The sequence below is a fragment of the Trichoderma asperellum genome, chromosome 7, assembly GCF_020647865.1.
Source record: "Trichoderma asperellum chromosome 7, complete sequence".
In the NCBI taxonomy this organism is placed as follows: domain Eukaryota; kingdom Fungi; phylum Ascomycota; class Sordariomycetes; order Hypocreales; family Hypocreaceae; genus Trichoderma; species Trichoderma asperellum.
In genome coordinates, this window is record NC_089421.1 from 758,919 (window position 1) to 779,911 (window position 20,993).

At 46.7% G+C, this 20,993-nt stretch overlaps 7 protein-coding genes across 8 annotated transcripts; 4 read left to right on the forward strand and 3 right to left on the reverse strand.

The window, feature by feature from the left end:
• Positions 1-1,716: 1,716 nt before the first annotated feature.
• Positions 1,717-3,612, forward strand: TrAFT101_011017 (uncharacterized protein; the record flags this gene model as incomplete). Its single annotated transcript, XM_024910195.2, has 3 exons — positions 1,717-2,195; positions 2,252-2,939; positions 3,022-3,612. The coding sequence occupies 3 exons, from the start codon at positions 1,717-1,719 to the stop codon at positions 3,610-3,612; spliced, it is 1,758 nt and encodes a 585-aa protein (XP_024756961.1).
• Positions 3,613-5,440: 1,828 nt separating this feature from the next.
• TrAFT101_011018 (uncharacterized protein) lies at positions 5,441-8,369 on the forward strand. Its single transcript, XM_024902094.2, has 2 exons — positions 5,441-6,177; positions 6,229-8,369. Exons 1-2 carry the CDS (start codon positions 5,587-5,589, stop codon positions 8,287-8,289), a joined length of 2,652 nt encoding a protein of 883 aa, XP_024756962.1. The 5' UTR covers positions 5,441-5,586; the 3' UTR covers positions 8,290-8,369.
• Positions 8,370-9,307: 938 nt separating this feature from the next.
• Positions 9,308-10,621, forward strand: TrAFT101_011019 (uncharacterized protein). The gene has a single exon (XM_024908771.2). It carries the CDS (start codon positions 9,489-9,491, stop codon positions 10,497-10,499), a length of 1,011 nt encoding a protein of 336 aa, XP_024756964.1. The 5' UTR covers positions 9,308-9,488; the 3' UTR covers positions 10,500-10,621.
• Positions 10,538-12,389, reverse strand: TrAFT101_011020 (uncharacterized protein). Its single transcript, XM_024907000.2, has one exon. It carries the CDS (start codon positions 12,302-12,304, stop codon positions 10,664-10,666), a length of 1,641 nt encoding a protein of 546 aa, XP_024756965.2. The 5' UTR covers positions 12,305-12,389; the 3' UTR covers positions 10,538-10,663.
• A 220-nt stretch (positions 12,390-12,609) lies between these two features.
• TrAFT101_011021 (uncharacterized protein) lies at positions 12,610-15,156 on the forward strand. Its single transcript, XM_066129128.1, has 4 exons — positions 12,610-12,920; positions 12,986-13,386; positions 13,498-13,903; positions 13,960-15,156. The coding sequence occupies exons 3-4, from the start codon at positions 13,507-13,509 to the stop codon at positions 14,772-14,774; spliced, it is 1,212 nt and encodes a 403-aa protein (XP_065985258.1). The 5' UTR covers positions 12,610-12,920; positions 12,986-13,386; positions 13,498-13,506; the 3' UTR covers positions 14,775-15,156.
• TrAFT101_011022 (uncharacterized protein) lies at positions 15,113-17,068 on the reverse strand. 2 transcript variants are annotated; one of them, XM_066129129.1, is made up of 5 exons: positions 16,823-17,068; positions 16,388-16,744; positions 16,014-16,169; positions 15,645-15,910; positions 15,113-15,556 (listed from the first exon to the last, which is right to left on the reverse strand). In XM_066129129.1, the coding sequence occupies exons 2-5, from the start codon at positions 16,500-16,502 to the stop codon at positions 15,257-15,259; spliced, it is 837 nt and encodes a 278-aa protein (XP_065985259.1). In that variant the 5' UTR covers positions 16,503-16,744; positions 16,823-17,068; the 3' UTR covers positions 15,113-15,256. The 2 variants fall into 2 exon arrangements, with proteins under 2 accessions (XP_065985259.1, XP_024756967.1); XM_024908772.2 differs by having other exon boundaries at positions 16,014-16,744.
• Positions 17,069-17,654: 586 nt separating this feature from the next.
• Positions 17,655-19,148, reverse strand: TrAFT101_011023 (uncharacterized protein; the record flags this gene model as incomplete). The annotated part of the gene is made up of 1 exon (XM_024906225.2): positions 17,655-19,148. One exon carries the CDS (start codon positions 19,146-19,148, stop codon positions 17,655-17,657), a length of 1,494 nt encoding a protein of 497 aa, XP_024756968.1.
• Between the last annotated feature and the right edge of the window lie 1,845 nt (positions 19,149-20,993).

The following is a 20,993-nucleotide window of genomic DNA, read 5'->3' on the forward strand; positions in this document are numbered from 1 at the left end:
TGGGAGCCAGTAAGCAGTCGTCTGATGCTATTCGTATAAAACCCTTTATTATTATCTATCGCCTGCTGTACTGTATTGCTATGTAACTACCAATGAGGCTCTGCCATGAGTGGATGACTTTTGATTGACTAACCGCCTTCTCGCTACTGAGCCGTAAATGACTCTGCAACGCTGACCTAACCTTCACTAACCTCTTTCAAAAGAAAAGGAAAACAAAATGCTAAGAAGACAATGCAAGTATCGAATGTGTTGCTGCGGAAGCCCCGTGTAGTCCAAGCCATCTCAGTACTCTCATGTGATATTCACTGCAAGAAACGAAGAGGCCTATCCAAATCCTCTGTAGCGTGCTGAGGCTGATAAAAATTTTCGTCAACTTTAAATAAATAGAGACGAGTGTAAGAGTATGTTTCCTCCGAATTATTGCCGCAATCAGACTCAGCCGCAACGTGGCACGGCGGAGACTTTGTCAGTCTAAAACCTGCGGCCAAGCCGGGCCGCTATAAGGTCCTTGGCGATATCGCTTTCAAGCCACAGCAGCCAACGCCCTCGGAGTCTTCCGAGGCAGCAAAGACCAAAGATCACTGCCGTAGAGCCTCGCCGACTTGGTTTTCTCCACTATAAGTGTTCTACAGTGGCGTCATTGGTGGCCTGTCAACCACTAAGTCCGCGGATGACGGCTTTCTCGGAGCAAGAAAACGCCACGCTGCATAACAGCCGGTGATCTGAGCATGGAACCGTTGCTAGTGTCTTAGTACCGCTTGCTGCCTGTCAAGCTTTGCCAAGGGCCTAAAACGTAGTTAAACAAGTTCCCGAATGCAACATGCATTCTGGAAATATTCGATGTCAGATTCCAAAACAGCAAAGTTAAGCATCCTTCAAGTAGTCAGGGTCATGCACAAGCCACGCATGATACGAATCCCATGATAGGTTTACGAATATCTCCCCACAAAAATATCTTCGATGTGCTAGTCATGTCAAGTAAAACTGGGCTAAAACTCCGCGAGGAAATATTTTTTAGGTAACTAATACAAAGATTGGCCACAGTTTCAACTTTCCGGGCTCGGAGAGTTACCTGGGACCCCGGACGTTGTACAGCTGCCGGCATTCTCGGTAAGATCGACTGCAACTGGGACTTTTGTCTGGGAGCGTGAGGACTTTTGTCTGGATGCTCCTCCATACGCCCTTTCTTTTACTTGTTTAACCAGACTCACCTATCATTTTAGTGGGCCATGAAAACTCCTCGGGCAAAAGTCATAATATTCGGCGTTTCTTTAAACTAGTAACAGCCTTTAGCTGGTTGGTAATCACGCCCATTCATGATATCGACAATTGTCAACGGGCTGGGCTCCAAGAAAAGCCATAGTCCGTTAAGGTGGGCATCGCCACAAGCCCTAGAAGGCAGAAGGTTTCCAAATATTTCCCGCCTTTAGTTAGTCTCAATCCGTGGCAACTGATAAGAGTCACCGATGTAAAAGATGCCATACCGCCGAATAGATTCATATATCCCCAGAATGCCTTTCTTTTCCCCAGAGAGTTTCTGATCTTTTTCCCCATGGTTTAGTTTGTTGCTGTTGCAAGTTTCCACGAGCGAAGTCCGTTTTCACGACTGTCCCACGTTTCTCAGTCCTACCCAATCCCAGCCTTTAATATCCTCTTACTATCTCATCTTTTACATTTCATAACTTAGTTTGCATCTGCTACTTCACAGTCATCAACATGGGCTCCGATAAAGAGGATTACTCCTCTGGACCCGAGGATGGCACTGTCTCGGCCGTCATTAAACCCCAGCACCGCCCTATGTACGATTCTAGCGTAACCATCGAGGAGTATATGTACTACGCTCAAAAGGCGCGAGTCGAAGAAGATGAATTAAAAGCCACAGCACCGCCTTCTACTTGGAAGGATTATATACGCCCATCAAAAGCAGAACCCCGACGACTTGAGGGTGAACAGCCCACCGAGAATGAGGTTAAGAACGCCTCACCCACAGGTGACAATGAGAGCAATCGTCTAGAAATTACCGACCTCGAGTGGACCAATGCCAGCCGTGCTCTGCGTTCCGCTAGTGCCGCAGCATGCTTTTACTTGATTACAACTGACATCTTGGGTCCTTTTGGAGTTGGTTTCTCTCTCGGTACCATGGGCTGGGGCCAGGGCATCGGACTGTTCACTGTTTTCGGTCTATGCGCTGGATTGTAAGCAATATGAACGCGTTTATTGGTCGTTTGGCATATGCTAATTTTTGTTTTAGTTCTGGTTATCTTCTCTGGAAAGCCTTCTTATTTCTTGATTCGTATGAGTTTCCGGTAAAGAACTATGGTGACATTGGACTTCGCCTTTATGGAAGTTGGTTTCGCCACACAATCAACTTTCTCCAAGCTGTTCAGTTGACTATTAGCGTTGGCGTCCTCGTTATCAGCAATGGTCTTTCTATTTCACAAGTTTCCAAGTTCCGGCTTTGCTACGTTGTGTGCTGCTTGATCTGGGCAGTTGTTGGTTTCTTCCTGGGACAAATTCGAACACTCAACAAACTAGGCCTGTTGGCGAACTTTGCTGTTGTTATTAATCTCTTGATTATGTTCATCAGCATGGGAGTCATGGCCCACAGCGAGCCCAACTATGGAGCCGCGCAGGCAGGTTCTGCCGGTGCTGCCCTGGGTGGCACCTCAGTTGCACCGTTCGCCAACGGAACTTATCCTCCGGTTCAACGATATGGCGGCTCTCCACCATCAACCAACGGCTTCATTGGATCTATCAACGGTCTCATGAATGGTGTCTATGCCTACGGCGGCGCGCAATTGTTCATCGAGTTCATGGCTGAGCTCCAGCGACCTCGAGATTTCTTGAAGGCTATGTGGGGTGCTCAGTTCTTTATTTATGCGTGCTACATGTCCTATGGATCATTTGTTTACTACTATCAGGGACAGTATGCCAATCAAGTAAGTCTATCCCCCGCATTCCGCGCTAGAGACGTGGAATGTATGACACATGATATTGAACACAGTTGACTAACAACACCAGCTTGCCTATCAAGGTCTCTCGCCCTACGCCTGGCAGACAGTTTGCAATATGCTAGCTGTCATAACCGGCATTATTGCTGCAACTCTTTACGGAAATATTGGCATTAAGGTCATCTACAACAACGTCTTCATGGAGATGTTCAAAGCCCCACCACTGACTACCAAGGGAGGCAAGATCCTATGGGCTGTTTTAGTCCCAATCTACTGGATTATTGCCTTTATTATTGCCGGTTCTATTCCGGATTTCTTTGGTTTAACGAGCGTTACCGCTGCTGTGTGTCTCGTGCAATTTACGTATACCTTCCCTGCCTTCATCGGCCTCGGACTTTCTGTGCAGAGGACAGCAATGGAAGGAGAAGAAGGTTTCGACCCGACGACTGGTACTGTACGTCGCAGAGATTCGGGAGTCAAACGAATTCTCCGAGGATTCTTTGGCAGGTTCTGGTGGCTGAACATCATCCTGCTTGTCTACACACTTGGTTCCCTGGCACTGAGCGGCCTGGGTACATATGCAGCGGTCGAGGGCCTTATGTCTGCATTTAAATCACCGCAGATAAACACTTTCACATGCGCATCTCCTTTGGAAGGATAATTAGACTTGGGGCTATATATATTGGGAAATAATTGGATTGATGTTAACGTGGTTCGCAAATTTACGGAGCAATGGGGTAACAATGGATAGCATTTTTTGCGATATATTTTGATGATAGATTTGGGTAAATGAAGCGATGTGCAATATATATTATAATTACCTGTGTCCTACTAGGTACGATTGATTATGTAAGCGAGGCCTTTTATACATTGAATGCTTGATATTGCTAGGACCTTTCAGCCGACTTTTCCAACAAGAGCAGGCGTCAAACTCGGCAAATTACCAGTTTTGCGCACATACAACGCAGAATCATATTAAAATCTATATACAAGAGTGATCTTCAAATCTATTCGACCTGATGCAGAAGATGATAACCCAACATAAACACGGAGGATCGCAGATGCCTCCGAAAGCACTCCGGCTACTCCTGAAAAACCCACAGTGGAATAAAGATCTTTCCGTGCCATATAATCAACGCCAAAGTATACACTGCAACTGTCCCTAGAAAGTATTCAAGAGAAATAGACATTGTTCCAGAGAGCCCAGCCCAGAGCGCCTCATCTACCAGTAGCGCCTGCACGGTTCTCATCTCCTCCTGTGCATATCGATTTAGAGCCGCGTTGAGACACAAATCAGCAGCGGCAACGTAAATTAGCCCTGTCGATCATAGAACACCGACTCCGGTGTCGACCGAACTAAATTGCTACCTCCCAACCAAATACAACACCTAGAACTTAAGCTTATGAAACATAATCTCAACAAATATATACCTCCACTATTACCAGCACTGAAATTACCAAACTCAACACCGAGAGCCTTATAGCTTAAAATTTACGGGTAACAGAGCCGCAAAATCTTCTGTCTCTTAACCATCAAATACGTTGGAGGTCTGGGAAATCTACAGCACTTTTAGCCGCCCTGAGTGTAAAAAAGGTCATCCAGTTCAATCAGAGTCGTTCCGCGAGAGTAGGGCTATATATTCGAATAAAACTTTTCAACTCCGGGCTTTGAGATACACGCCACTGAAGCTTGGTGCACGAGCATAGAGCTGTACGACTCTGATATTTACACCAGTGGTGCGGGGTTCGCCAGGCCGACGACCCTGAGGGCGACGTTTATGGAGACACCAGCAATGGCGATATTTAGGTTCCGTTTGACGAGAGAGCTAATCCTGACCCAGGCTCAGAAGATCCTGACTATATCACCAAGAAATGAAGAGCGACCATGAAAATACTTGGAATACATATCTCATTTTGAAGGCTGTATATTATGAGGTCCCCGCGAAGTATCTTTACGCTATAAGACAAAAGTTTCATGATCAAGATTAGACTTGAGCAGCGACTATTTTGTAGCATATGCTGATATAATCCAACCTCCTAGAGCAGATCAAACTGATATATATCATATGGCTTTTAAGACAATGTTTCCAAGATTGAAAAAACATCCCATATGGGGCACGTATGGGTCTAGAGGAGCCAGTTATTCCAACGGCGGCTACAATTCGCGAGGCGTCAATTAATACAAATGAGCCTACGAACAATATAAATCTGCAAAATGCAAATATGTCTTCGAGCATTCCAATAAAATAGCACTAGTAGGGTGGGAACACCGTCTGAATAGCAATACTAATCACATTAAAACTTTGTTTCTACTCGCATCCTGCGAGACATTCTTACTTGGGCATTTGCATGGGCTGAGAGCCCTTTTTCTGTCTTGATTGCATGGTTGGTGTGGGTATTTATTCCTCTAGGTAGCTCTTATTGGCTGCGACCTCGCTAAGCCCGCTCTGTTAATCCTCTGCCTGATGGATTTCTCGAACGTAAGAGTGCCAACGCGAGCAAGAAGAGAGCCAACAATAAACTGATCTTGCCCCTACAAGATGAAAACAGCTGGCCACCCAAGCCTTTCTGCTGCATAAACACGTTCAGTTACTTCCACTGACTAAAGTCATAAAGACACCACCCAGCAATAAGAATGTCGGCGGTGCAGGACGTCGGACTGGACTCTCAAAAGAGCGATCAAAGCAATGTTGGAGATCCGTATCAGTATTCCCCACTGCTCGGCTCTGGTAATATTCGATTACTTCGTCTATTACCTCATGGCGACCAAAATGCGCCTCTTCAGTGCCAACTGTTTGACTATCCCATGTTGGAGCTGGGCGACGGGCCGCACATGTATGAAGCCTTATCATATGTCTGGGGAAGCTCAGAAAAGCCTCACACTGTCTGCGTCAATGGCAGTACTATGGCCATTACTGCAAATCTCCATGAAGTGCTAGCACGCCTTCGAGATCGAATGATTGAGCGAATACTATGGATAGACGCTATCTGCATTGACCAAAGCAATACTAAAGAGCGCGGAGATCAAATTAGACACATGGCAGAGATATATTGCAAGGCGAATCGTGTGATTGTATGGCTAGGTGAAAGTGCAGATGGTAGCGATCAAGCACTCAAGAGCATACGAATAGCTGCAGATGAAGAAGTCCCTAGATCCTCCGATCATGCCTTTGATCGACGAGCTATTTTAGCCATGCTTCAGCGACCGTGGTTTCGGCGGATATGGGTAAGGCTAAATTCTTGTCATTAAAAAAAGCATACTAATACAGAGAAATAGGTACTCCAAGAGATTGCCGCAGCTCAACATATCGTCATTATGTGTGGATCTATGAGGATTGATGGATACGCCTTCTGCTTGGGGCTACCATCACTACTTTCTTACACAGATATCCCGGACCATATACGTTCAGTAACTTATCTAATGAGAGGCTCCATATTCCGACCAAAATACAGCCTCAATACATCAGGCGATATATCTTTAGATATACGCTCCCTAGGCGAGCTCATAGATATGTACCATGCTCATGAGGCTACCGAGCGCCACGATAAAATTTTTGCTTTGCTAGGTATGAGCTCAGATAATCCGGCTACTGCTGGATTGGTACCTAATTACAAAATTACCTGGGACGAGCTCATGGCGCAAGCTGTGAGGTTCGTGCTTGGTGAAAAAGTGGTTGTCAAGACTTGGGTGCATCTGCAAGCGGCCGTTATATCTGCCAAAGGTTATGTAATTGGCATCGTGACTTCAGTTCGATCAACTGAGGGTACATATCGCAACGACAGGCAAATCGTGAATATTAAAACAAAGGACAACATCGACTACTCGTGGACCGTTCAAGCTACCGCAAAACCCATTCAAGCTGGTGATATTTGCTGCCACCTCCTTGGCGCTGCCAAGCCAATGATCATCAGATCATGTGCAGACTACTTTTCGGTAATCATGTCTGGGTTTGTGCCTTCACAGTATGACGGAGTGCAAAGTACAAGATTTGATCAATTAGAGCAGCCAGGGAGCCCGTCTGTGCATGATTTTCTTCTCGTATGGGATTGGGATACTTCCTATGAAAAGATGTCAGATGGAAAATATGAAACATGGTTAAGCAGCCGAGCACCCGAACACACCTATGGCGAATCAGAATGCCAATCTGACAAGCAAAATCGTTTATGGAACGCGGTTATGATTATGAGCGATGCCGGGAGCAATAAAAGCCATCTCATTGATACGCTTCAAGAAATGAAAAAGACTTATACAAAAGATTTTGGAGAAGGAGAACCACGTATGCTGACCTGTATGAGTAAACTTTCCCTGGCATATGGCAGAGCAGGGCGTATCTGGGAAGCAGAAAATGAGTTTTGGTGTATGATTTGGACCAAGATGGGCTTGCCAGAGGGGGTCCAAGAAGTCATCAAAGATTTGACTAGTTTTGGAGCAATGTGGAAAAGCCATGGCCAATTGGACAGAGCCACGCATCTGCAGAAGACAGCAGATTTATTGAAAGAAGTGGGCATTCATCCGCTAACAGCGGATGAAGCGGTCGAAACCATAAGGTCTATTTATCCAGAAGTGGCCATATCCCTCGTTAGGCGAAGACTCAGAAAGCATCGAGGCCTTAGACGAGCAACTACAGAAGCGAGACGAAGAGGCAGAAGCATACAAGAAGTCAATCAGCCGTTTGGTCAAAAAAGTTTGACAGCGGAAAACTTGGAGGGATTGCTTATGGAAGCCATAGAACAAGGGAATTTTGAAGCGACGTTTCTTTTGCTTTGCCAAAAAGAGATTGAGGTTGCAGAAACGATGGTTATAAAGGCGATAAAGAAGTATGGCGATTCAACAATCTGGTGCCTGCTTGGAAGAGAAAAAGATCTCGTTCAGATCACAGAAGATATCGTCATTGCTGCAGCAATAAAGAGCAGCGAGTCAGTATTACAGTATCTGCTTGAGAGACACAGAGAAAAAGTTCTCATCACGGAAGAAGTGGTTATTGCAGCAGTCGAGAACAAGGAACGCTCGGTATTAACCTACCTACTGGAGAGATGGGGTCATGAAATCCTGGTTACAGAAAGAGTGGCTATAAAAGCAGCAAGAAACGGGTTTTTCCCTGCGCTGAAGATACTACTTCAGGCAAAAGGGCGCGAGATCGAAATCACAGACGATGTAATTCTCGCAGCGGCATTAAATAGGGAAAAGTCGGTGCTATATACGTTGCTGCAGGAGAGAGGAAACGAGATCCAGATGACGGAACCAGCAATTGAAGCTGCGAGAAGAAATGGGAATACCTTGGCGCTGCAATACCTGCTGAATAAGAAGAAGGAAAGAGAACGCAGCCTCAAAAATTAATCGTGGATGGAGTTGCTAATAGCTGTAATGGTGAATATATCTCAGTGGGACCAGCCCTGCATCGTCTACTTTCCAAGCTGCTCTTCTAGTATAAAGGAACATAAGCTGATGAACAACTACATTTTCTCTTAGAGAAAGAGAGAATGAGAGATAAAAAACTAAATCTAAAAATAAATAAATAAATAAACAAAAATAAAACATACAACACCAGTAGTTCGCTGGTCGTCACCGACCCAGCTACTACTCCGGCGCTCATCTGGTTATCAATCGGAGATCAGACGGGATCCAGATTTTTCAGGTGGCTGTGGTCGTATGTGATTGTAGGAGACGTTTTGCCATGCTAAAAGGTTAGTTGTTGACATGTCAACACGGTGGCTTCGTTGAACTGTAAGAGCAAGGCGAGATGGAGATGGGCCGGGTTAAGAGATGAGGTATTATATGAGTAAAGATAGAAGATGTAAACAGCTTCAAGAAAATGAATTATTGATAGAATGACAGCTGTATGGGTATCTACATTACTGGCACTGCGCCAAGGTTTGTTGAAACAGTTTTCGACGACTGTTGAATAGGAAGCAGTCGATAAACGTATGTCAGCTAGCAAATAGGCCGAGTCTTTTGACCAACAGAGCCAGCTCCTCCCTTAAACGACGTCATATCTGCTGTTGAACTTTTGAATAGTGTATGCTCTACGATTGGTGCATGGTACATGCTCTCCTTTTCACAATGGGCCATTCTCCGCCTGATACTCCGTACATTGAGAAAGATTATGAAACGCCATTGCGACTGTACGATCGCCACATTTGCGGACAAATTTAACATTTGATTGGCCAGCTCGCATTTTCAGCTCTTTCATTGGCTGGACGTAGGTAATAGACCCACCGTCTCCGAGCTGGGTTCCGAAATAGGAAAATAGGTCCACGAAAGCCTACTCCATAGAAGCGCTGGCGGAGCGCCTATAGCGGATTTAAAGCATGAGGAAGCCGAAGGAGACAGACGAAACGGAGTTAGAAACAAAGATTCAATGATATCAAGGGGTACGAAAGAGATATAAGATGCGGGAGTCGACCCCGTTGTGATGCGTTTCCAATTTCTTCATTCAAAACAGTTCGACCCTCACCAGAATCAACGCTAAGCCGAATTCATACTTTCAAATTGCACATAGATAGTATATACAATATACGTACTTGTATATTCCCATCATGTCTCGATACGCTGCTGTTCACGCCTGGAACAACCTCGCCGGCCCTGGCGACGCCCGTCCTACTGCTGAACAGATCATCAAGGACGCCGGCAAGGAAGATCTAAAGGGACAAGTCATTATCATCACCGGAGTCTCTACTGGCATTGGCGCTTCCAGTGCCAGGGCCCTCGCCGCCACCGGCGCAACCCTCTACTTGGCAGGCCGAAGCATTCCCAAGGCCAAGGCCGCACTCTCAACCATTGCCGACCTGCCCAACGTTCACTTTCTTGAGCTCGATTTAGCATCGAATGCCAGCGTCAAGGCTTTCGCTGCCGAGTTCCTGAAGCAATCCGGCGGCAAGCTCAATGTTTTCCTGAGCAATGCCGGCGGCGTGCTTGCCGATCGTCAAGTCACAGTCGACGGCTTCGAGAGACAATTTGCCATCAACCATCTCGGCGCTTTCCTCCTCTTCTCGCTTCTCAAAGACGCTCTGCTCTCCAGCGCTTCTGCTTCTAACCCCAGCCGTGTGGTTCTCGTCACTAGCTACGGACACCGCCTGGGCAGCATCCAGTGGGACGACTTGTACTTTGAAAACACCGAGTACACTTCAATCGGCGCTTATTCCCAGGCGAAGCTGGCAAGCGTATACACGGCCACCGAGATCACCCGTCGCTACGGCGCTCAGAACCTACTCGCGTGGAGCGTCCACCCGGGTGGCATTCTCGAGTCTAGCTTTTTGGACAACAGTGGCTACGACGCAGCAGTAATTGATAAAATGGTGGAAACTTGGCCCAAGAATTTCTTCAAGACAAACGAGCAGGGCGCTGCGACACAGGTGTGGGCAGCTGTCAGCGACGACGTCCTGGCCCCTGAAGCCAAGGGAAAGTACTTGGAAGACTGTTCGGTTGCGGTCCACATGAGCCAGTCCGATAAAGGGGAGTGGAAGGGTTATGTGGACCAGACTTATAATGAGACTGATGAAAAGAAGATTTGGGAAATCAGCGAGAAGTTGCTTGGGATCAAGGTTTAATTCACGAGATGAATGGTCAGGGAGACTGGCTGAATTGTCGAAAGAAGAATGGCATTAAGTAAATATATATATGTATAGCGAATATTCTACCGTCAGTATATCCAAACATTTTTTGGCGTCGTAATATGTTTGCCAGATATTTTATAAAAAGTGTTTGTAATTTGTTAAAAGTCTCTAGGCCTTTTTTCGTATAGCCTCCAGTAGCTTCTTCGTTGCTCCGTGATTTCGTGAAATGACACGCAGCCTGGGTTATAGTAGTCTTCAGTATCCCCGAACGGCCACATCACAGTTACTAGGATTTCGTCTTCAGCGCACAACTGCGGCTTCCTCCATGTGGTCCAGGCAAGTTCATGCACGAGACTGCGTACAATAGCGCGACTTTGGTTGACTGCCTTCTCCATGTCACTACTTTTTATGCTTTTATTAATGAAGTATGCATCAGTTGAAGTATCAGGCGCAGCTCGGAGGAGAACTGTTCGCATCACATAAAGGTCGTTGCAAATATGCTGCATAACATCTGAAAGGGCAGTGTGGATCAAGTCGTCTTGTAGAGTCCAATCCTTCCGAGCTGACTGTGAGGACTTTAGATACTGTGTAGCACAACGATCAATGGCCTCGGCCGTTTTGTTCCTGTTGTCCTCGTCCTCTGCCAAGGTGACATCGTCAGGTAGACCAGGAGCTTCGTAATATGCGAGCACAGCACCTTCTAGTTCTCCAATGAATATATCCGTTGATACATTAGTCGAGGCCATCGCAGCAAGCCGCTTGGAGAATCGAGTGACAATCATGTCTACAATGCCCTGCCAGTTGACATTAAACCGCCTTGGCTCTTCAAAGACCTTCTGTAGGTAAGTCCTGATATCTAATCGATGTTTCAATTTCGCAGCTTTTAACCTTATAAGATCGGGTCGCTCTGGATCAGTATGAGAGATATTGATTGGAAAGAAGAATCCTGACACCATGGATGAAAAATCCATCTTGACTCGATCACCACCAAGCCCGTCGTAACGCTCGGCGACTGCGCGAGTCCACAAATAAGGACTCATAAAGTCATCATCCTTTAGTCTGTCCTCTTGAATCAGAGCTCGTACCGACGACTCATGCTGCAGGTCGTCGGATTTAAAATCGCACCAGATGACCTCAAAGCCAATCTCCATGCGCATAATGCCAGCCCACCCCCATTTGGTGATCATGTCGCACATGGCCGTTGCGCGCTGCATCTCGCTCTGAATGTTGTACCACTGCCAGCTACTATTTGGGAAAAGGACGTGGTCCTGCGAATCTAGTGTCCCTATGGGACTCTTTGCTGCCCCTGAACCGTCTATATAGAGCAGCTGGACATCTCGTGTTGTCTGGTAGGTCTGGAGGTAGCCCCTGATTCTTCCTTCAGAGTCACGGTCACGGTGGTCTTCCGTTTCTGGCTGTACCAGAAATTTCTGCGGAGAAGATGGTGCCTGGGGCTGCCCTTCATGCTCAGGACCCTTGGGCGGATTTGGTGGGTGTCGAGGTACTCGAACGAAGTTTTCTGCGTGCTCAACTTCAAAAGCCAGCCACTCAAGGCCTTCAGGAGGGTCCTTGGAGTATCCTCCATGATACAGCAAAGCCCCAGCCGAAAGGGTCACGGGGATGAAGCCGAAACCATTATGATTTAGCGAGGATCCCCACTGGCGACCAGCGGAATGAATGGCGTTGAAGATGCGGTTGGCGTTGGCCGATGCGCTGTCATGGTTTGGGCGGATCGGTTCCGCTGTTGGCGAAGCCTTGGCCGCCACGGCAGAAATGGCCAGCAACGTGAGACTCTTCATTGTGGCCAGCGCTGTGTCTCATTACGCCTGTGTCACGACTCATCTCAGGGGGAGCGTTTTCTAGCTCGCGGACATGTGCTAACATGACGCGTTCTCTAGGCCGATTCCCCGCTGACAGCTGACACGATTAGCTCGGACACCCTGGTTGCAGGATCTGGGAGAGCGATTATCTGCAGCGAATCACAGCAGAGGCCTGTACAGTATCTATTGCGGTACTCGGTAGATTTAACTGGTGTTGCTTAGAGCTCGCATGTGCATTGTTGGCTGTCGCTGCGACCTGTTTTTTCGCTATGTTTGACAAAGATTAGCCAACCCCATTGTCCATGTATTCACAGGCGACAACCAGGCCAGTTCCATCCAGCGTCTCCATGCGACGGCGTTTGTTAATAAGTTGGAGATGATGCATGAAGTTGATAGACCATTTCGCTTCCAACACTTCCACCGTGTGCTGCTTCGTAGCCTCTGCAGCAAACCGCGTACTTGACTGTGTTAATGGCGCCCACTTGGCTATCTCGGTACTGGGTTCCGTTATCGTCATGCTTGATCGATGCCGCAGTAACAGAGTAGCGGTTCGTCTTTCTATAATGCATTGACGAGAAACGCTCAATCAACTACCGTTCGTAAAGACGGTTTGTGTTTCCAAGGCTTCCAATATGCGTGCATAACATGTGCAAGCTCCAGTCCGCTGCAATCACCAAGTTCCGCCGAATTGATTCACACATGCCCAAAACATGGCTTCAATCTTGGGCCGATTTCTATGTCTATTCGTATCAATGTTAAAAGACGAAGATTGGCAATTGTAGTCAGTCATATGCATGCTCTTTGCTCCGGATTGAGGGTTTTCCCGATCTTCTTCTCAAGGCAACTGACAGGCAGCTGTCCATGACCTGTTCCTTCCTCCAGCCCGTTGCCCAGTCAAAATCGAGCCGAACAACGAATTTCTTTGACCGATTTCGACCCTCTGTGCCATCCTTTTTTTTTTCTGCCCTCTCTTCTCTCTTCGACACCTCATAGCCGACAAGCATTTGGACCTCTTTCATTCGATGTTGCCATTTTGATCACCAATTCTCCCCTTTAATCTTGTTGGGTTCTCTTCATTCCCCTTCCATCCCTCTTCTCATTTCTGCGGACGCCATCTGCAAACCAACCGCTGCATCGTCCCCATCCAAGTGCTGACGTTTTTGGTCCTTCAGCTAGGAAAAATGGCAGAGCCAGCACTTGAAGCTGGTCGTCTCTCGCCCGTCTTCGACCGCAAGGAAAACGACCGTCTCCGCAAGATGGAAGGTCTGAATCCAGAGAGAGCGAGACGACTGCTGCAGCCACGCTCTCCGTCTGTGCCGCATAACAACTCTGTCGGGCCACGAAGGACAGGTAGCAACACAGTCGCACTTGGCAAGCCTGCTGCTCAGAAACCCGCAAGCATCAAGCAGGAGTGCTCTCCATCGCCGAATGGAGAAGCTCGGCTGTCGCTTGTGCGCACTCCAAAGCCTGTTCTATCGGTGATTACGGGAGCCAAGAGGCCTCGTAATCATCTGAATGAACCCCAGGAGCCGTATCAACGGCGGCAGTGGTGCTCCAGCCCTCCTATCTTCCCACCCCGTAAGTAGATTTTCACTATAGCCAGCATACCAAGGTGATACTCAACTACATTTCAGCGCCACCCCCCAACCCACATACCGTCTACCTAGAGAGCCTTCTCCAGCCTCATTGCCTTTCGTTGACTCTCCGGTCGAGATTTGGCGATGGAAGCCAAGTCGTTTCGACTCAATATCGCTCAGTTACAAACGCAGGTCTTCTTTTGGGAGAGTCGATCCAAAACCAGCTAGACCTCCCTATATTGCAACTGCCGGCTCCAGCCCACTTTGTTGGGGGGCTGGAGCGGACCGTCGAAGGGGAGCTTCTAGAGGGTATTTGGTACAACCTCACTCCTGAAGCAAAGTATGCCTATGCACGTCAACTACGCCACATCCTCAATACCATGCGCCTTGGCATGGCTCAAACTTTCGGTGCAACAGCTCCACAAGCCAAGCGGAATATACTAGGATCTGCCTTTGCAGGTCCTTATTCTCTAATTCTGGATCAGCATGTCCAGAACACATACTGGGCTGTTCGTGCAAAGCCCACGTGTGGTCAGTTTGTCGCTTTCTTAGCCTCGTCGTTTGTTTCATCTGTCCCAGCAAACGTTGCTACTGCTCTCGCTTGTCATTTCCGGTCAGACTATGCGATCCGCTTCACTCACGGCGAACTCAGCCCAAGAAATGTTGTTGTCCAGAATAGCAAGATTGTGTGTATTCTAGGCTGGGACAGTGGAGGTTGGTATCCAGAGTGGTGGGAGTACGTCAAGTTCTTTGAAGCTCGTACAGGCCCCGAAAACCAAGACTGGTACGACTACGCGGCTCACATTTTCGCCGACACCTTTCCGGCTGAGCTGGTGGCATACCAGGGTATCGCCAGATGTCAAAGATATTGAAGAAGTCAGGAACTGAGGGAGGCTGCACACAGTGGCTCTTTTTCTCCCTCTCCCTCCTCTTCTCTTGCTCCTTTTCAGCATCTCATTTTATCTTTTGCTTTATAAGTTTATGTGGAATTGCCAAATTACTGCGATGCATTCAATATTGTCGTGCGCAGGTTGATAAAGAGGCCTGGGGTCACCTTGGGTGAAAGGTTTTGGTACCAGGTGCAGTGTATGCACGGGAAATAGGAAATACGACTTATTGAGTGCCGTGCAAGTCCTAATAATGGTCAGCCTTCCATTTCAGCATTTACTCATCATGGATACACATCGTGAAGTGAGCTGAGGTATATGTACGGATATAGAAATCGCCTCAATTGTAATCTTCATTCTCCTGTCAAATACCTATACACTACAGACATTCAACAGGGCTGGAGCAGGAATATGCTACAATGTTGCTTAACTTTATGTCTTCATTTTACCCAGACGTGTATACAGCTTTATTTTGCGAATCGCTTGGCAACAGTTCCCCAGTTGATGACATCCCAAATGGCACTAAAGTATTCAGCCTTGCGGTTCTGGTACTGAAGGTAGTAGGCGTGCTCCCAGGCGTCAATTCCCAGAAGAGGCTCCAAGTTGCCGGTGACGGGGTCCTGGTTGGCACGAGTGACGAGACCGAGGTTTCCGGAAGACTTGTCCTTGACGAGCCAGGCCCAGCCAGAGCCCTGGATGCCGGCGAGGGCAGTGTTGGTCTGCTTCTTGAAGTTCTCAAAGGAACCAAAGTCCTGCTTGATGGCGGTCTTTTGCGCGCATTATGCCTGTTAGTTTCGGCTTTTTCATAAAGAATTGGAGAAGAGACGGAAGGGTATATTGTATATCGTATCGTACCAAAAGCTGGCCGTCGGGCTCACCACCACCGCCCTTGCCGTTGGGGGCGAGGTTCTCCCAGAAGAGGGAGTGGTTGACATGGCCACCGCCGTGGAAGTTGAGCAGAGGAGCCTGGGCAGCGGCGGCCTTGGAGTCACCCTTGGCCTGGGCGTCGCCGAGGGCCTCGACAGCGGCGTTGAAGCCGTTGACGTATGTCTGGTGGTGCTTGGAGTGGTGAAGCTCCATGATCTGGCCGGAGATGTAGGGCTCGAGCGCGCCGTAGTCGTCTGGATCCGGGAGAATTGCTCATCAGCTCTGCTCTGCGCTGCTCTCGCTGCGGCGCGAATTCGAGTGCAAATCATCGTCGCTGCGTGTGTTTCGAAGACTTACAAGGCAGGTCGGGAAGAGTCGCCTTGCCACGGGTGAAGCTGGTGGTGGCCATGGCGGCGAGGGGCTTTGCGGCGCGGGCGCGGAGGCCGGCGCGCAGGACGGGCGTCGTGCGGAGGAGGGAGGAAGACATTGCTGCTGCTGTGGCGGTTGTTGAAGCTATTCGCAGGTGAGTTTTTGGTCTCTGTTCGCGGCAATTGGTGGGAGAGATGAGGGGCTCGGCTTGGTCAAAAGAGCTTGACGGAGGATGGAGGGGAGCTCCAAGAGTGCAATTGGGAAGCTGGAGAGCAGGGACGACAGCCTCTGGTTTGAACTGGAGAGCGGCAGAACAGAGAAGCGCGAGGGTGGAATTGCGAAATCACCGAAAGGGCGCTTACCAATGATTTTTCTGTGCTGCTTGCTTGCAAAGATGATGTCAACGGGAAGATCAAGCCGATGGAGCTGCCTCGGATTTTCGAGCTTAGCCGGAGCTGTGCCCGGAGCTGAGCGCATCGTTTCGTCACTTTAGCGGGGAGAGAGCTGTCAAGAGGTAGCGGGTACTTTTCAGTGGGCGGGCTGGCGCTGGGATTTCCGAGCATTGGGGAAGTAGTCGGTACGAAGTAGCTCTGATAGCGCATCGATACGCTGCACCAGTCACGAAGCTCTTATTACATGCTCAGCAGCGAGGTGAGAGATCATTATATCGGCAGTAGTCATTGATATTACCTCCTTAGAGTAACTTGTAGCTATTTGCACTAAGAAGGTTTCGAATGAGGAACAGCATCATACACAGCGAATCTACCACCACCAGATCTCGCAAAGACTAGACTTACTCTCTTTAAGACTTGGCCAGGCTATACCCGTGTAGGTAGTTTGCGGTCAAAAATGAAGTACAAAAAGTAAAATTAGAGCAGAACAGTACACGATCAAGAGGATCGCAAATCTTCAACTCTTTGGCGAAACGTAGCATGTAAGATCGAGGTGAGAGGCTGGCAGAGTCTGCGCCATCTCTATCAAGTATCTCGCCATCGTCAACGCATATGCATGTACATGTACTTAATGCCAATGCTGAACTTGCCGACTGCGGAAGAAAAATCAAGCGGGATAGTAAAAGGTTCAACATGATTGATTGCTTCTTTATACTAGAGTCTTAAATCATACGACTTCGTGTTATTAGGATAAGTCCTACTCTAATCGCAGCGGTCTTACGCATGATATGTCTGTTCTAAGTAGTTTGACCAATTTGGGCAGTAGTTCGTATTGCATTTTGAGTAATGATCACGGCAAGAATAAGCTTACACAAGGAACTGGCTATTACGATAATCCATTGCATGAAGCTAGTCGAAGTTTGGGCACGAATCCTACAATAAGGAATCGTTACCCCTGAGTTGTCACTTGCATAGTATGTAAGACTTTTTTTTTATCGGCCTTACAGTACATACCACGAAAAAAAAAATGAAAAAGCAAAGGGTATAAGCTATTTTTTTTCTTCTCCAAACATCTATATATCTAGAAAGCTCATTCTATAGAAGAAAAGGAAAGAAACTCTCTATGATTTACAAGGTAGTTCCTATGTACAGCCGGTAGCTTATAATCTACCGAAACAACCCATCCAAAAGATCTACCAGCATTTAACAAAAGAAAAATGAAGGTATTCTAGTAATCTCAGAGCTTAAAAACATGTTCCTTTAGAAAAGACGCCTCAACTTCCTTGGCGATCAGATCGATGCTCTGGATAACCTCAAAGAGCTGCTCTCTGCTCAGCTCCGGGGATATCGTGCACATCCGAAGATTCAAAGCCTTGCGGAGTCTCGTCGTCATCGGTGCCGCGATGTTTCGTTCCACTGCCAGTCGAGAAATAGCGGCGTTGATATCATCGCAACACTTCTCAACATCCAGGCTGGGGTCAAGGTTCTCCATCGGGGGAATATACCGAAAATTGAACATCCCCAACGAGGCTGTTGATAGGATTTCCCAGTTCTCAAGCTCTCGGAAAGTCTGTTCCGCGAATTCAGCAAGGTAGATTCCATGATCAATCATTTCTCCCATCTTCTCGAGGCCCACTCGTTGGAGGGTGAACCAGAGCTTCAACCCTCGGGCAGAGCGAGACATCTCGATACCGCGATTCCAGAAATTCACCGTATCGGTATTCACCTCTTCTGCGTCCCGAATATATGAAGCCTCTGTGTTGAAGCTTTGTACCAGGTGGCGCTTGTCCCGGACAAGTACCAGGCCACAGTCATAGATTTGGAACAGCCATTTATGAGGATCCCAAGACAAGCTATTTGCTCTCCCAAGACCGTCGGCGCAGCCCTTGTGATCTTTTGAGAGAACTACAGATGCCCCGTAGGCACCATCGACGTGCAGCCATAGATTTTCCTCCTGGGCTATATCTGCAAGCGCATTTAGGTCATCTATGCCTCCGGTATTAGTAAACCCGCAACTTCCAGCGATTAAGAACGGCACCAAGCCATTCTTCCTATCAATCGCAATTTGCCGACGCAGACTCTGGGGGTCGATCCGAAAATCTGAGTCGGATTCCACGCGATGGATCTGGCTTCGGAGAAAGCCCGCCACAGTCAGGCCTTTGGTCACGGAAACGTGAGTCTCTTTCGAAGCATAGATCACTGCTTTTGGTCTCTGATCAAACTGTAGCATGGCATCTCGCGCAGTTACGACAGCAGTCAAGTTAGCCATTGTGCCTCCAGACACAAAGACACCACCAGCAGAAGATGGAAGGCCTGCCTGCTCAGCCATCCACTTTATGAGGGTATCCTCGACAGTGCTAGGGCCGGAGCCTTGATACCAACTACCAGTACCAACGTTAAACATGGTTGTTATTATGTTCCCCAAATATGAATTTTCGTTTATGGGTGATGGAATGAGACCAAAAAACTTGGGGTGCTCCATTGCCACTCGGTGGGACATGATCTTGACCATATCACTTATGACTTGATCCATAGGCATACCATCTGCCTTTGGTATTGTGGCATCTCGCATTTGTGCAGTATCTTCCTTAGTCGCAATGTCGACAATTTGAGGTGACAGAGTTGCCTTCTGTGCGAGCAAGAACTGATGAAAAAGATCTTCAATCAACTGTACATGGTCTGCTTTCGGCAGCGTAACACTATCATCTTGGTAGACATTAAGATCAGTCATTGTAATGGTGCAGTATTTTAGATAGAGAAGACTGAGTAAATGCAAATAAAATGTCCCGATTTTGGATGAGAGATTCAATATTCCATTTCATTGTAAACTAAGCTCTATATATATATGTCTTTGAGCCTCAAGGATTTTGGAGAGGGCCGACCATTCTTCGAACTAGGGAGGATTTGAGAGTATTTACTCCATAGTCCCACGTTACTTGGACAAGACATAACCCTGCTGGTATCTGTAAGCCGAGTTTACGCAAAATCAGTATAGGTATTTGCCATTCCAGCTTCCTTTTTGCAGACATTTCGTTTATAAAATTATTTACCAATCGGTTATATATACTTAACATAATGTGAGATTGCGCCATGTTGGAGTCTGACATAATAAAAATGCTGATACCTATGAATAATCAAGAAGGGATCCATTTACTACGTACCTCTTTGGTATATGCAACAGGCCCATGAGATGTATACGACATAGAGGAATACTGCGTACGGAGCAGACGAGGGAGTTTTGCAGTTTAGCCTTGCGGCTAGTTGCAAGGGTAGGGGCGGCTGGCCAAGATCTACAACTGCCGAGGCTTACAATATCAGGTAGCGAATATTATAGCACCCCAGTAGCATTATCAGGCATGAAAAATACGCCTTTTTGTTCCATTTGTCGCTTCTAAGCGAAGCGGATCTCGCAGAAATATATGCTAAAATGTAGTCCAGATTAATATGAATGTAATAATCTTAGTATAAAGGCATAATAATATTATATAATTTTTTTATGTAAAATATAGATAATAAAGAAAAAAAATCGCCAATTCTTTATTTTATATATAAATATACATGAAAACAACATGATTATTTTCTTGGTATTAACACTATATCAGATGTGCATAATGAAGCAAGTTGTGTAACTTTTTAAATATAAGAATATACCAATATTCTACGCTTAATCAATAGTCTAGTATTGGACAACAGAATACATATTGTTATTTATGTAACTCATGTATTATTGATATGTAAAATAATAATTTAGATGAATGTTTTGCATATAAGTGCTAGACGTCATGATATCTGGAGGTATGCCGGAAATAATTTCGGGAATGGCGTAAGATAATCTGGGGCAAGTGTAATTCCGAGTATTTCCAAGCAGGAACACACCTAAGTTGCTCCGTTCAGATCAACCTATCAGTTCTTATACCTAGTAGGTGCATCTATTTCGTATCTCCATTTTGTTTTATGTAACAGATACACAAGGGTATTTTGGTTAGGTTTACGCATAAGTGACAAATGAACATGTTGCATTCACATGTCTTAGCTAATCTTTATAAAATTAGCCATCCGAGTGGTGTGAAGAAAAGTAGGGAATTTACAAACAATCGGCACACACTTCTCAACTTTGCGCACATAACGACACCAGTATCTAAAATTTAACTGGTCCAATAGTGCTTATATTCTCAATTTGTATGTGTATTTTCATTCTGCAGTCCATATTGTTTTTCTCGCACCACTTACCATTATATTATCTACAGTGCCTTTACGTACAATAATTCAGCTAAATAAAGAGCCTCTGCCCTAAATACTACAATCTGTATAAATATATAAACATTTATAACTAGCTCTCAAAAGTCAGAACACAATTTTCGTAGAGAAAATGCATAAATCTCAATAGCATTCGTTTTCTGCTTTGACGCTATTAACTACTAGTAAGGAAAAGCCTTTATACAGCTCCCAGTCACTCCTAAGCTCTGGGTAGTTCAACATCAGTGTTCCTTTTATTTCGAGGCACCAAGATATCGGAAAGATAACTGTTGTAGGAGTGAAAGTAAAGACGTATAGGGTAGTGAGCAAATGTTCGATT

Coding starts and splice junctions, on each gene's coding strand:
- TrAFT101_011021 (XM_066129128.1), top strand. CDS start 13,507: ATGGCAGAGCCAGCACTTGAAGCTGGTCGTCTCTCGCCCGTCTTCGAC. Junction 13,904..13,959: donor CCCTCCTATCTTCCCACCCC/GTAAGTAGATTT, acceptor ACTACATTTCAG/CGCCACCCCCCAACCCACAT.
- TrAFT101_011019 (XM_024908771.2), top strand. CDS start 9,489: ATGTCTCGATACGCTGCTGTTCACGCCTGGAACAACCTCGCCGGCCCT.
- TrAFT101_011018 (XM_024902094.2), top strand. CDS start 5,587: ATGTCGGCGGTGCAGGACGTCGGACTGGACTCTCAAAAGAGCGATCAA. Junction 6,178..6,228: donor CGTGGTTTCGGCGGATATGG/GTAAGGCTAAAT, acceptor ACAGAGAAATAG/GTACTCCAAGAGATTGCCGC.
- TrAFT101_011020 (XM_024907000.2), bottom strand. CDS start 12,304: ATGAAGAGTCTCACGTTGCTGGCCATTTCTGCCGTGGCGGCCAAGGCT.
- TrAFT101_011022 (XM_066129129.1), bottom strand. CDS start 16,502: ATGCGCTCAGCTCCGGGCACAGCTCCGGCTAAGCTCGAAAATCCGAGG. Junction 16,170..16,387: donor GCAGCACAGAAAAATCATTG/GTAAGCGCCCTT, acceptor ACCTGCGAATAG/CTTCAACAACCGCCACAGCA. Junction 15,557..15,644: donor AGCCCGACGGCCAGCTTTTG/GTACGATACGAT, acceptor TGCGCGCAAAAG/ACCGCCATCAAGCAGGACTT.